The following is a 16,181-nucleotide window of genomic DNA, read 5'->3' as shown; positions in this document are numbered from 1 at the left end:
AGAAGAAGAGAAGAATCAATCACTTTATTACATTGCAAAAGATACACCGTACGTAAAGAAAGAAGAAGAATATCCTACCGATAGCTACGCTCAACAAACCATCCCCGTTAACACACAATCATTCGAGAACGTCTACTCTTTGCGTAAGGAGGTAAACCCCTGCGACTCTACTATACAAATAATTCCTCGCACGCGAGCACCGTCTTGTTACGCGACAAATGAATTCGTTGGAAATCTTACACGCGTTGCATCGTCTCAATGTCAGATATGCGGGAGTCTATCCTGCCGACAGACTACCGAGGGTGTGGACGAGGTCGACAGCCATTGTCGCTAATACAGACGAACATGACCGCCCCGGAAGACACTGGGTCGCCTTTTACATCGACGAGCATGGTACCGGCACATATTTCGATAGTTACGGAATCCCGCCACACTCGGATCAACGATTTCATCTGCGACTTCGACGAAATTCCATCACGTATCGATGGAACACCGAGCAGCTACAAGGATTTTTTTCGCAAACATGCGGTCAATATTGCTGCGTGTTTCTTTACTATTTGTCTCTTGGTTACAGCCTTCAGCAATTTCTTCGTCTTTTCACCGATGATTATAACCAAAACGACAGACTGATAGTATGCTTATATCGCAAAATTTTTCTTTGCAAAAAGAATGAGCAAACGAAACTACCTACTAGTACTTGTTGTAATAATTCAACGATGTATTTTTAAAAATTTAAAATAAAACATTTTTTTCATATATTTAACATTTCTCGATGCGCGCTTTGAAATAATATTTTTAGAATGTATTCAGTAAGTCGAATAAAATATTTTTATATTTTGACCGTAATGTTCAATTATGTATTTTTAAAAAAAAATTCCAAATAAACGATTTTGTATTTCATTTCTTGCATTCGTTTCCTTCCCCTTTTCACATGTTCCTGCACGCTCCACTCGCCATCGTCAATTTTTACAGCACGCTCAATCTGCGAAAACGGGTGGCTGACGCTCACCCCGTTCACGCAATATCGCGCGCTCGACCCCTTAACCATCACACCAAATATCAAACTAAAAGTCGAATGATCATTCGTCGCTGCGACGTCATTCTTTTGTTCGCTATACGTGCCAGAGAGTCCGGGGTACCTCATATAGACGCGGCCCCAGCACATATACATCCCTTCCCTTCGCAGACTAGAGGCGACTGTGTGACGTCGTTTGTTTACATGCTCCATATCTGCCAGAGAGTCCGGGGTACCTCATATAGACGCGGCCCCAGCACATATACATCCCTTCCCTTCGCAGACTAGAGGCGACTGTGTGACGTCGTTTGTTTACATGCTCCATATCTGCCAGAGAGTCCGGGGTACCTCGTATAGACGCGGCCCCAACATATATACATCCCTTCCCTTCGCAGACTAGAGGCGACTGTGTGACGTCGTTTGTTTACATGTTCCATACCTGCCACAGAGTCCGGGGTACATCATATAGACGCGGTCCCAGCATATATACATCCCCTCCCTGCCAGGTCCCATAGCCATAAATACGATACACCATTTTACTATCATTAGATGTATAGGTAGCCCAGCAGACTAGGACCAGGACTAGAAATCCAGCGATCCAGGTTCGAACCCAGCTTGGATTTTTCTCAATTCCGAAAAATAAAAATCACTTGTCAACAGCCGCCATCTTGTCAACAGCCGCCATCTTGTAGACGTCCATCATGTTGGACCCACTGCCGCCATCTTTTCCCTCTCCCCTCCCTGTGACGTCATTTGTTTTGACGCCAGATCAAATGTAGGTCAGTGGGTCAAATATGGGGTAGGTGGTGGGGGTTTGTTGTGACGCCCCATACCTGCCATATACTACTACTGTGCGCTCTTAGCACCGCGGAAACACCTTTTCAGGTATTCCCCCGGTGAGCCCTCTCACCACGACAAGGTGGCGCACAACGAGAGGGACCTACGAAATGCTAACCTAACCTTAACTTAACTTAACCTTAACTTAACTTAACTCAAGCGGCTTGAGTTGAATACTAAGACAATAAACAATACACGTTTTAAGACATTACATTTTATCATTGTTGCTAGTGCTTTGGTACTTTTCGGAGCTACTGATTTTTCGTAGTATTTCTATATTTTCCGGTCGTAACAAATATTTATAGATATCTGCACAGGACAAGTTTTTAAGATTAAACTGAACAGTAACAATATGTCGTACAGTTTCTACTGACAGTCGATTACGCTCATCGCTCCACTGAGTATTAATAAGTGAAAATATCCGTTCACAATTCGCGTTATGGCCTGGTATCGCGAAAAAATACTGTGCAATTTTTAATATTTCTGAATACAATTCAGTGTTAGAGTTTGCACAGAAAAAGTTGCATATCTTCGAATTACAGCATTGTTTAAAGAATTCTTCATTGTTCTCTTTTTGATTCAAAAATTTCTTAAGATTTACGAATTGATTGAAAGTTTTTGAATCGTCAAGAACGATATTTTTGGACGTCAGAAATATAATGGTTTCTTCTACATATTTATAATCCAGCACAACTTTCTGTTTGAAATTCAACCATTTGAACACCTAAAGCATAAAAATTATACCATTTTGTAACCAATAAAAAAATTCAGAAAGAAGAAATTTTGAAAAAATTAAATGTATTTACCTCAAACTCGGAAAACGACTCACTCCACTTTCGCAAATACTTTTCCGTTGCTTCGTATACTGACAGTGCCCTTGCTGCAAAATTGTCACAGCTACTGTCTTTCCCATCTTTTTTTAATTTTGAAAATACAAGCTTGATGCTCAATGGCAGAAATTTGGAATCTATCCTTTCGCGTAATGATTCAACAGTGTCTCCAATAATAGCCATTATTTCCAATATGCTGTTGTTTTCTTTCTCAATGTCCTTAATTTTTTCATAGAAAAGTGACATTATAGAATGTACAAAGTACAGATAGCATTCGCTGAAGTCATCGAGAAAAAAAGCTTCGAGTATTTTTGGCGGTTTGTTTTGGGATAAAAAATAGGATTTTAAGGCCGGAAACATTTGTAAAATTCGATGAACAGCAGGCAGCAGGCTCAGCCATCGCGTCTTGCTGTGGTATAATAGGTTACGATAAGTGACTTCGACAAAGTCGCAGAATTCTTTTAATTCATTCGTTCTGACCGTGTAAATTGAAAAAAAATTAAAGATCTTGAGAACCAGGGCATCAATATCGAACAGGCCAAATTGATCGAGACCGTGATGAATCGCATTATGGAGAATATGCGCCGGACAACCAATTCCGACGAGTTCAGAATTTACACGATTTTTTAGTAAATGAAAAATATTCTGTTCACCCTTACGATTCAAACCACCAAAGTTGGTATTTGTATTATCGCCAGAAAATGCAATAATTTTTTTACTTAAATTGTGTTTTGTGATAACACCTTCGATCAAACTTGTGACTGTTTCAGCTGTTTCGTTGTTGGTTTCTTGCAAGTCTAACATACGTACTTGAATTCCTCCCTGAATATGATCAAAGTACTGGACAACAATAGGGAATAATTTTTTATTGCCGTGATTACTGCTGTCCGTACTTATACTCACAAATGGAATATTCTTAAGGTCATTAGAAACCATGAGTATACAGTGGGGTGATAATACACCGTTTATAATTGCTTCAGTTTTTGTACGGGCGCACGATATTTTTTTGGCAATATCAGAGTCGTCGAAAAGGGTACGCAAGAGAGTTGAAGTGCAGTCCATTGATTTAAAGCTGTTATGATGTTTCACGATATGAAATGCTAACGTTCCTTCTGCTGCTGATATTTTTAAAGCAAGGGGTGTCGATTTATGCACAACAAAGTTTGTCATTGATTTAGATGTTGATGCATCTCGAATGTTCCTAGCGTGCTTCGGTGTATTAATGTGCTTTTCCAGATCGGTTGATCCTAAAAACGAACGAAAAATAATGAACAAGAAGCTATTATATTAGTAACAAAGCGACGTAATTCATGCGATGTGCACCTGACAATATAGAGCTGATCCGTGTGTCGGTGCAACGCATGTTTTTTCTCTCCCAGAGGAAAAAGTTGAGTATCGCGAGGGAATTCTCTTAAATTCAGTGTATTGTTCAATTATTAATTATGTCTGGTTAAGATAATATAGTTATACATAGAATTAATAAATACCAACCACTATTCGCTATTGAAACATATGAATCACAAATTTGACATTTTGCTTCAAACTCACTTCGACCTTTACCGAAACATGGGTACTTCCGGCGTAAGTCGTCGGTAAAATGACATTTTCTTTTTGGCGGCATCTCGATTTGTCAGTTTTTTCTAAACTTTTCACGAACCAACGAAAAAATATATATTTTAATTTCGCGGATGACGGACAGGCATGGATTTTTTTTCATTGTGTATTTAATGTGCCGTCAACCATGTGACGTTTAGTTGGTTTATTGACACTGACAGGGACATGCACTGAGACAACAGGCAAGGTTATGTAACAAAGTACGACACGAATCAAATCCGCAACTCGCAAGAGTCGCAAACAATTAATGCGGAGAACGCGTTGCGCATCACGCGCGTGTTTCGAATTGATGAGCATGGTGTTTTCAAGAAAAGTGATTTTGGCAAAGTTGCACAATTTCATTAATGCATTCGTTCTGACCGTAAATTGCAAAAACATTAAAGATCTTGAGGGACTTATTTGGCGCTTTGGTTTTTCTCTTTCTGAACACACTCACCCGCCCATAAAGCATAGCAGACAAAACGTAAGTTTGCCTATCGGCGATAAATCAGGACATTTCACTTATTTTAAAAAATAAATCAGGACGCTTTTAAAATCATCCAAAATCAGGACATGTCCTGCTAAATCAGGACGGATAGTAAGCCTATTACCGAAAGTATTATTTGAAGATTTTGGTATAGTATTTTTCAACATATTATACATTGATAATATTGTTGGAAAACGAATCAGACATGCTGTACCATTTTGTGCTGGTCTACCTTTTGGTCCTCTTAAATGCGAATCAAATATCCAAAAAGTATTATCGAATTGAAATATAGCAACGGAAATTCCATTGGCAGTTAATATTCCATAAATTTGATCTTGAAAGAAAATACTTGAAGCATTTCTCAAATTTGGAAATCCTTCAGCGCTATTATCATTATATAAATGTCCTGATATGTTTTCATTATTAGTGATTAAGAGAGTAATAATATTCCCAAAAATTTCAATATCTCTATCTAGTTCATCAACTGATAAAAACTCTCTGTCAATTTCAGCAAAATGAGGCTCATTGCGCTTTAATAGACTTTTTAAATATAACGCATCTCCTATCAATAAAATATTATCAATAAGATTTCTTGTCCAAGTCGAAGGACAATGTAATAAACACATAGCTATTGCAACTACTGCATTCGCCGTACATTGTTTTCCTCTTGTTAAATCAGAAAATATCTCGTAACCTTGATGCATAGAACCTCTGATAATTGCTTTGTCCCCAGATATTTCTATTAAATCTATCTTGCTTACTTGAGTTTCTATAGCAAAATTATTTATATTCCCATAGTTAATTATATCATTATCTTGTGCTACAATTACTTGACATATTTGTGAAATGTCAAAATTTGTAGCGTCAAGATTAATATTAACGTTTTGATATAAAGGATTATTTTGAATTAACCACGATAAAGCAGCTGATAAATTCTGCACGTTTACTTGAAATTGTCGGCATTGTTCAATATTTTCAAGTTGTTCACATACAATAATCATGCCTGTTTCTGCAACTGGTAATGGTAATTGTTCTGAGATTTCTTCAACATTACGTGCGAATAAAACAGCTTGTCCTCGAAAACCTGATTGACCAAATCGTCCACCTAATTTAATAATTTTTATAAATGGAACGATTCTTGATAAAAGTCTTTGCTCCATATCACTTAAATTTCTTATAACGTCCGGAATGTCATCTAAAAACATAGCATTCCAATATGCTTATGTCGGAACTTTTTCTTTTTTTATCAAATTGGCACAACGAAAACATGTAATTATATCGTTTAATTTATTTAATTCTTTAGGCAAAATATTCATAATTGTAGCAGACATTGTCGTAGTACATATTTGTTTCTTATAATATAATTTCCTACAAATATCACAGGCGATATCTGCAAAAGACCATATAGTTGAATGAAATTGTAATAATAATTTTTCTCTGTGTGTATCAATAATGGTTTGTTGTATTAACGGAGTTTCCTGATTAACCTGATTTTGTAAAATTTGAGGATTAGATGAGGGTACATTAACAATAATTATACGTTGCGAAATTAGTTCATTACTTATTATTGTACATATTCTTTTTTGCCTTTTTTTATGCGATTGCTTTTTCGCTTTCGTTTGTAAAATTTGCTTATTATTAGCTGTTAAAGAACATGTTGCTGCTTTTCGCGTTCTATATAGCAATTGATTTTTCGCTGCTTTACTTTTGCGTCCAATATTTTTTTTCTTCGTTCTTCGTGATACCTGAAGAAAAATTAATATATGTAATATTTATATTACAATTTCATATTAATAATAACTAGATATAAATAAACAATTTTTTATATATACATATAATGGGTATAAACTATAAACTATAAATAATAAAACACACAAAAAAATATTAGTAAATAAATTATATAAATACCCAGATAACATTTCTTGCGCGCAAAGTTTGCGCGTCTTATGCATATAAACTTTGTACGCGGTTTGCGTGAGTTTTGCCCGCAAATTTATTAAGCTCATGTATTGTCCGTTATACACCAGCAAATCACATGCAAATGGATACCATATTTGCTCGTAAGTTGCTTGCAGTCGTTGTGCTCAAACGACTTGTCCCGCGCAGCGCACAGGAAGCATTCTAACAAAGGAATAGCGAGTAGCGATAGTAACTGCGGTTATGTGATATACGTGACTGACTGTATTAATTTAAGTGAAAAACATTGCTCTGCTCAACACATTCTACTGCAGCCCTCATTCACTCTTCTCGTAAGTAACTCGTATCGATAAAAACATCATATATTTTCGAAATATATTCTATATCTGTAGCGTAGTATATTTTGAAGTGTTCTAACCTATATATTTTCAACTTTATGTGAAAAGTCAGAAAAGTCAGTTTAAAAATAAATATATTTTTATATGCATATTATCTACATTTTAAAAACTATCATTTTTATTACATTTTTTTGTCATAATATAAAAAAATATGATTTGTAGAAAAATATATACATGTAACTCTGTATAAAGAAACAGATTCCTATCCCAGACAGTACAAATGTCTTAAAAACATTTACAAGATGTATGTCTACAAGTTTTTAAACGTATTTTAGACATTTGTACTGTCTGGGATTGTAATTTTAATAAAGTTATATGTATGTATATATATATATATATGTTTTTGAAAGAAGTATATACATTAAAATTATAAAATATGTCATATTATTTTCTTTTATATTGTAACATATAAAATTTAAGATGGAAAAATATAACTATATATGTTCAGTAAAATTTGCAATTATTTTCTTGTATTTTCTGTATTCTTTATATTGTATTGTTTTGTTTTCTATTATTTTCATAAAAAGAACAGATGATGCAATTAAGTTATACATAATGATAATCCGAATTTATCGACGTTTTTTAGTTCTGACTTTTATTATTTTAATATTTTCTTTTAATTTTCAATAGAAGCTGTAGTTCTTCTTTAAACTAATTCCTGCCTTAATGTAATCTGCAATGCAATATATTTGAAAACTTTACAGAATTTTACAGTTATAAATTTTTAAAAATTTTATAAACTACATTATTTTTATAAATTACAGCCTAGATTATTCCACAATGAAGCCGGTTTATGATTGTCCATCTCAGAAGCCATTTAATAGCCTTTCTGTTCGTCAACAACAGCGAATAAAGAAAGCAATTAAGGAAAATGTGCATAACACAACAATACATGAGAAAACATACAATACAAGATCAGTAGATAATTATCTGTTTCAAGTGAATACAAAAGATGGAATGTGCAATGAATCTCTATGTTTAGATGTAAATTCTTCGAATAATGAATTATTTCAGTTTCAAAATGAAGAAATTAATGCGGAATTTTCTGAAATAGATTCTGATGAGGATGTATGGATTAACCATAATTATACTGATGAAGAATGTGATTATTCTGACGACAACAATATTGAAATAATTGATAATTTCCACAAACAATTAGTTTCTTGTTTTGTTCAAAATAATTTCACTCATGTTCAGGGAAATGCAATATTGAAAGTATTAATTTCTCATTCTTGTTTTTCATATTTACCTAAGGACATACGCACTCTTTTAAAGACTCCTTCTAACACTGGAGAAATTGTAAAACTTGAAGATGGAGAATATGTTCATATTGGCTTCGAAGTATCTATTATTGCAAAATTATCTAACATGCATTCTCATGCAATTCCACTTTCCTTAGAGATAGATATTAGTACTGATGGAGCACAATTACATCGTAATGGAAAAATTCAAATTTGGCCTATTCAATTTCGAATTTACAATATAACTGATAATAGTCCTGGAATAGTTGGAATAAACAAAAGGTTATAAAAAACCTAATAATCCAAATATATTTTTTAAATATTTTATTGAAGAAATAAAAAAAATTTCTAATGCTAGAGGTATTGTTTATCGAAATAAATTAATACCTATTATTTATAGGAGTTTTATAGCCGATGCTCCTGCTAGAGCATTTATTTTAAATCATAAAGCTCACAATGCCAAATATCCTTGTTCTAAATGTAAAGTTTCAGGTCTTTATTTAAATGGAACAATGTCTTTCCTTGGTACAACTCATGAGCCTCGTACAGATAATGAATACGCACAATGGAAATATAATAATCATCATAGTAATGAGACAGTTAGTCCTCTGTTACAAATTCCATTAAATATGGTATCTCAAGTGCCATTTGATTACATGCATTTAGTGTGTCTAGGCGTGGTAAGAAGACTTTGTAAAGCATGGTTGATTGGAAATTTTACAAAATCCGCAAAATTATCTGCTAGACATATTGACTTGATATCTTCAAGATTGGAAAGTATACGGAAATATTGTCCAGTAGAATTTTCTCGATCACCAAGATCTTTGAAAGATTGGAGAGATTATAAAGCCACAGAATTCCGACAATTCTTACTATATACAAGTCCTGTTGTACTAAGTGGAATATTGCAAGAAGATGTTTATTTGCATTTTTTGTTGCTTCATACATCAATACGTATATTAATATCTTCAACATATTCACAAAAATTATTGCATTTCTCTGATATTGCATTAAAAAAATTTGTTTTATTATCTGAGAATATTTACGGCAAGGATTTTATATCTTACAACATTCATGGCTTGTTACATTTAACAGAAGATGTCAAAAGATTTGGACCCTTAGACACCATTTCTACTTTTCCATTTGAAAATAAAATTCCATTTATCAGAAAGTATATCAGGAAGCCACATCTTCCTTTGCAGCAGTTTATTCGAAGAATGAGCAAATATCATGGACAACCAATACACTATGAAAAGTTGACAATGAATAATCACATTCGAGTATCACAATCACATGAATCTGGTCCATTAATTCAAGATGAAATATTCCTTCTTTGTAAGCAATATAAAAAATTAGAATACAATAACATGATTTTTAGTCTTCGTCTTAACAATAACTGTTGTCTTTTGAAATGTTCATCAATTTGTTTGATTCAAAATATTCTTGTAGCGGATGAACAATATTATTTTATTGTAAAAAAATTTAAATACGTTAAACATTTTTATGATGTTGGCATTTTATCTGACAAAGTTGAATTTTTCGTATGTTCAAAATTACTTAATAATGAAATTGTTCCTTTAACAAATGTTGTAACAAAATGTTACAGAATGCCATTTTTTGAAACTGATAAAAGTGATAATAGTAGCAGTAATGAAGGCACTGACACATATAAGTATGTAGTAGCTGCTATAAATTTTTGATAATAGATTTTTCAATTATTTAATGTTTTGTTTTTACACTATTTTTAATTTTGACTTATGAAAAAGATTATTTTTGTCCTTTTTTGTATATATTTCATACATCTTTATTATTCACATGAAAGGCGGTCTTCTTTAGAATTTAATAATTTTTTAATTATGAATATGCTTCTCAATGTGTGGGGATTCATTTATTATACATGGTACGTTTACAATAAAAATTACATAAAAATTATTTTTCTTTTTACATTTTATTGTAAAATAGGAATATATAACGACTTCATAATATTTGTTACTGTAAAAATTGTTAATTTTATGTACAGAGTGTCCCATGACTCGAGGTTCATAACTTAAGGGCGTGTTATTGAAGTTATTTAGAGTTAAAATTGTTTAATAAACATATGTCCGAAAATGCTTCTTAACAGATAACCCCACTAATATATACGTACAGTGCTGGATTCACGATATATCCGCGCTCGATATATACAACATTGATAAGTTTGAGTCAGACTCAGACTTGACATTAAAATTAACTGACAGTGAAGTGGATGTGCCCGTAGGTAACGAATGTAAAAAGGTAAGCAAAATTGTATCTTTACACTTTGTTGCTACTCTTACACTGCACTCATACGTTACTATAAATTATAATTCTTTATTCTTTAATGTATTTTTTATTAAATCAGCGATGACGAACCAATAACTTTACTATGAAGAAGCACATGAAAAAGAAGAGCAATGATAAAAAACATGATATTTCTATAAAAGCTGATAGACCCTTTTTGGGATTAGATACATTGAATACGAGTTTCATCGATTCTGACAAAAAAATTACCAGTCCACCAAAAAGTCCATCAATATTATTCCATGGATGCCCTAGAATATATGGCAAAAATCTGATGAAGCAATCTCGACTTGTGTTTCAATCAGCAAAGTGCAACGAAAAGAAGATATCATTGCCAAATAAACCAACTAGCATATTGCCAAAAACAGAAGAGAATTCCATTAGTGATATTTCTCTAGAAAAAGTATTTGTTACTTCGAAAAGTAATGCTTCAAGCACCAATGAAACTGTCGAAGATGATGTAGTAGAGCTCAGTCCTACAGAGAGTAGATCTAATAGAGCTAGACGTTTAAAAGAGAAATTAAAGAGGAATGACATCAATGACATAAATGACATCAATTTATGTGATACGGAAAATAAACCACCTGTGGAAATATTACTGAAGAAAAATAGGTAAATATTTTTTAATACAAGTTAATGTAATTTTCTTTGTCCATCTGATACATAAAAAATTATTTGCAGGAAAAGAAGAAAGAAAAACATTCCAGAGCAGCTTAATATGCGATGCAAAGCTGACAGAGCAAAAATAGATGGCTGGGATTGCTGGGAATGCAAACAGGTAATAGACAGTTAACAAATAATATACATACATATAATTGCATAAAGCACATTTTTTTACAAAAAAAAAAAAATTAATTTCTAATCTTGTTTTATTTTCAGTATTACAAGAATTTGTCATTGATGGGAGAAAAGTTGCAGAAACGGAGAAATCAAGTCTCGCGTCACCGACACAGATACGAGAGACCAGCAAATACACCAGAAGGTATAAGTTTTGTGTATTTCCATATATACTTTATATATTATACATAATACATATATATGATAAAACATTAAATTTTTGTACAGGTTTTTGGAATCCAGAATTTCCTGAGACATCCACTTATCGGCAAAATTTAAATTGAGACATAGTCAATTACAATATAAGTAAGAACATAATATGTTTAATATTAAAAATAGTAAATATATTTAAATTGTATCTCGAATGGAGAACATTTACATTATAATGCTTGGTGATGTACCAAGAAAATTTGTACCTTGTGCACAGCATTTAGCTTCGTAGAAAAATTAATTTTCTACAAAGCTCAACGCATTACCATCCGTGTTCGGCTCGTATTTGCCTCGATTATTTACATTTGTGACTTTGATCTTACGAACCTGTCATTCTAAATTTGTTTGTAAATATATTTGTTTCAATTATTCCATGTATTTTGTATTTCTTAAAGTTTAATGAAACTAAACAAACATAAAACATCTGTATTCAAAATATTATACATGCGTCAAATATGACCGGAAGGAAGTATTAAGTGCTTTCATGGCTTGAACATAGATTGATTTATTATTTTACATGTATATATTATATTTTGGATAACATAATATATAGATTTATATATATATAACTATCATTTTCTTTTGTATATATTAATATATATAAATTTATATATAGACTTATCTCTTTACATAAAAATATTTCATTATCATTGCGATATCAGCTTATATTTCCCGACTGTTAATATTGTGCATTATCTTCTTTATAACTTACTATATATAATCATGTTTTTTATTGCTACTTTATGATAAAATTATTCTTGCCAAAGTTTATGTAACAATTAAATATTTTAATTTTGCAGATATAAAGTCAATATGAATAGACGACCTAAGAGAAAAAATATAAAAAAACCTTTGCGTTATGAAACTACCGAATCTTCTGACAATGAAGGGGAATCAGCTAAACGATATAAAGAGCAAAACAAGACTTCTGTTACAGATGAGATCAGAAATATTCGAAAGAATTTATCACAATATGAGAATGAAGAATTGGCTAAACAGAAAGCAATTAACAGTGCATCCAAATGTCATTCTGCATCCATAACGTTACTCTCAACTGACAAATCAATTCACTTGCCGTCACATATAGATGATTCATCTATACATGGTTCTCAACCAATTATTGCATCTCAATTGGCATTAAATTCCCGACCTTTTGCCAATACAACTCCGATATCTCACGATCAATTTCCAGTGACATCTGTAACAAATTCATCTATCGTATCTCAATCTTCATTTTATACGATATCTAAGCCTTCATGTTCTTCAACAATTAAACATCCATCATTTACAAATTCTCAAACATTCTCAGAATCTCAGATTTTATCTTTTCCATTAACTTCAATGATTGATACTGAACAAATACGTAATAAAAAATATGATTATGAAATGAATAATAATACAGAGTGTCCTATCGGAAATATAGAAATACCTTGTCAAAATGCGACTAAACATCTTTCATCATATGAATGTTTGCCAGTATCATCGGCATCTTATATTCCACCATTAATTCCGATGACAAATAATATGGTTCATTATACACCACATCATAATAGAGAATCAACACGTAATCAGAAGATGGCACATCTTGAAAATACAATTGAATCGTCTTCAGTAATAAGTCCTGAATCTTATACATCATCTTCACCTCAATCTTATTCATCCTCACTGTCACGTGATTCCGAGACTCCATCATTGACTTTGCTGTCAGCTCCAGTACCTCATAATAATGTTACTTATAACACACAACCTAATTATACACTCACTTCTAATCACAAACATCCTAATCCCACCATAACGTATCATCAAAATACTCTGCAGGAAAATAGTAATATTATCAATGAAATTAAAATGCAAGTGATGGAATGTGTGAGAAACGTAATGACAGAATTCAGGTAATGAAACAATTCTTTTACAATTTTAAAATAGCTTATCTGTCTTTTTTGCATGTTAATAATAGACTTGTGTTTATGAAACTTTTTCTCTATTTTTTCCAGTAATTCCTAATCTCTATAATGTAATTTTTATCTCATTTTTTGAAATTTTTATATAAGACATAAAAACCATCTGTTGCATTAATAAATTTCAAGATTTACTTAATACAACTTTTTTCTTGTTATTTAAAATGTAAGGAATTTTAGAAACATTTTTTATTAGAAAATTATCGAATATTTAACACTTTGTTTATAATTTTTTTGTTAATAGAACGAGGAATCAATGCTTACATATAGAAAAAATAAATAGAAGACCTGTGAAACCAAACATAATCCCGTTTCACACTGTTGAAGCAGTATTAAAGTTTAATCGGTCAGACGACACAATATATACCGAAATAGTAATAATTTTTTGATCTTATCTTTTTAACGAATCAATATTTTATTATGTAATATGTTATATGTTATGTTAATGCATATTATCTATAATAGGTAGAATACCTTGCATCCATTGGAGGACGAAATGCAAAAGAAATAATACATTTGGCGTTTAAAGAGATTTTTACTACAAATGTAGCCCTATCATTCACATGGACAGGCAAAGACAATAATAACCGCTCTATAAAGGAAAAGTTATCGGATCAACGAATAATTAATGCTTTATATGGTATGTCTACAACAAGAATTATATTTTATATATATTCAACGACAATAAATTTGCAATAATACTCATATAAAATTATCTTAATTCAAGCATAAAAAATAAAATTACTGCAGTAAAGATCTCGAAAAATGAAGTAATAAAAATATTTAGAATTTTTAATATAATGCTTATTTAGATATAAGGCCTTAAAGTTGGCCCATTGTAAGTCATATTCAGACGGTCGCTTATTCGTAAGCTGCATGTGCAATAATATTGGTATTGCATATATGTGATTCACGGATAAGCAACTTTCTAAATGTATAGCCTATAATTGACTTTAAATTCTTACTTTAAAAAAAAATTCTGACTTCAAATTCTTACATTATAAAAATTATTTCTTACACTAAATAACCGCAAATATATATTTTTATTGCTTAATTTTTTAAGAATGTTTATATTACAAACTTATTGTAGTTGAATTTCGAGATACCCTATATATGAATGTATATTTCAAAATAAATTTTATATAAATCTATAATAAATTTGTAATTAAATCACAGATAATTATTTTAAATATCTGCTAGTTATTTAAAATAAGTATTTTTATTTTAGATGCTACTTCTGTACATTCAAAATTAACAACGGCTGAGTTTAAATATTACGTATCGAAAGCCTTACGCTCAGCTAAACAAAGACACCGACATCAACAGCGTATGCACTCAAGAGATCAAAATGATCAAGACGAATCGCGCGAAGAAGATCTTCATCAAGTAAATTAATAAGTTGAAAGTTTTTGTTTATAAAGTTTAAATATGTTTGAAAAAATCTTTTTATTTTATCTACTATAAACTATTCATATTATTATGAAAAAAAGCAATGAATAGATGTGACAGTTTTTTATTTTAAGTTTTATATAAAGAAGAGTGAACTCATGCATATTGAACAATTTTTTATTTTATCATATCACTTACGCAAAGTTTTATATAAAGAAGAGTGAACTCATGCATATTGAACAGTTTTTTATTTTATCACATTACTTACGCAAAGTTTCATATAAAGAAGAGTGAATTAATTCATATTGTAAAAAGAATTAATTAATAAAACGCTAGAATTTATATATACATATATGTCCCTACTTATTTTTAATTAGATATATATATATAATTTTTTTATTTTATTTTATAAAAAAAATTCTTTTTTTGCGGAATTCTCTTTCTATCCATATGATAGATCCATATAATAGATCCGTTTGTAATAAAATATATTCTTAAATTGCTATATAAAATTTAATATTATGTAAGAACGTATACATGTGTTTGCTTATTGTATGTATGCTACTGTGAAAAGTGGTAAACTGTTACAAATGATTATAATGTAGATAATGATATAATTATATACAATATTGCATGACTAAAATTATATGTGTTCTAATTTGTATACATATATTTAATAATTATAATATGGTATATATAATCGTCTTCAATTGTTTATATATTACTTTTTTTACAGAGACATTATATTTACATACAATATAAACAAATACATGATGTATAACGTTTCTATATATAATATTAAAATTTATATAGTAATTTCAGAGTATATTGCTTTAATTTCATCTGCATAGACGGCGTCATTATGTAATGTGTCTTCCTATTTTATACAGTATACGTTACGTTTATACATAATTCGTAATATATATTACACTAATATATATTACGGATTACGTATAAACGTAATGTATACTGTATAAAATAGGAAGACACATTATATAATGACGCCGTCTGTACATATCGCTTTCAACTCGCATGTGCATATGACTCTCAAATCGCGCAAACTTTGCAGCATCATATGCAAGCAACAGGCGTACGTATCGCTTATTGAGATTGCGCGCAAAAGTGTGCTAGCGTTTTGCGTACATATCGC

At 31.3% G+C, this 16,181-nt stretch overlaps 1 protein-coding gene across 7 annotated transcripts; it reads left to right on the top strand.

The window, feature by feature from the left end:
* Positions 1-4,382: 4,382 nt before the first annotated feature.
* Positions 4,383-15,573, top strand: LOC136996882 (DNA endonuclease RBBP8-like). Of its 7 annotated transcripts, XM_067354473.1 has the most exons (11): positions 4,383-7,011; positions 7,842-10,218; positions 10,339-10,592; positions 10,699-11,249; positions 11,319-11,415; positions 11,517-11,619; positions 11,703-11,780; positions 12,485-13,576; positions 13,887-14,016; positions 14,108-14,282; positions 14,871-15,573. In XM_067354473.1, exons 8-11 carry the CDS (start codon positions 12,498-12,500, stop codon positions 15,035-15,037), a joined length of 1,551 nt encoding a protein of 516 aa, XP_067210574.1. In that variant the 5' UTR covers positions 4,383-7,011; positions 7,842-10,218; positions 10,339-10,592; positions 10,699-11,249; positions 11,319-11,415; positions 11,517-11,619; positions 11,703-11,780; positions 12,485-12,497; the 3' UTR covers positions 15,038-15,573. The 7 variants fall into 5 exon arrangements, with proteins under 7 accessions (XP_067210574.1, XP_067210572.1, XP_067210577.1 ...); XM_067354471.1 differs by having other exon boundaries at positions 7,842-10,592; XM_067354475.1 differs by lacking the exons at positions 7,842-10,218; positions 10,339-10,592.
* Positions 15,574-16,181: the final 608 nt, after the last annotated feature.

This window comes from Linepithema humile, chromosome 4 (genome assembly GCF_040581485.1).
Source record: "Linepithema humile isolate Giens D197 chromosome 4, Lhum_UNIL_v1.0, whole genome shotgun sequence".
Taxonomy (NCBI): Eukaryota; Metazoa; Arthropoda; class Insecta; order Hymenoptera; family Formicidae; genus Linepithema; species Linepithema humile.
This window is presented reverse-complemented; position numbering and strand designations above follow the sequence as displayed.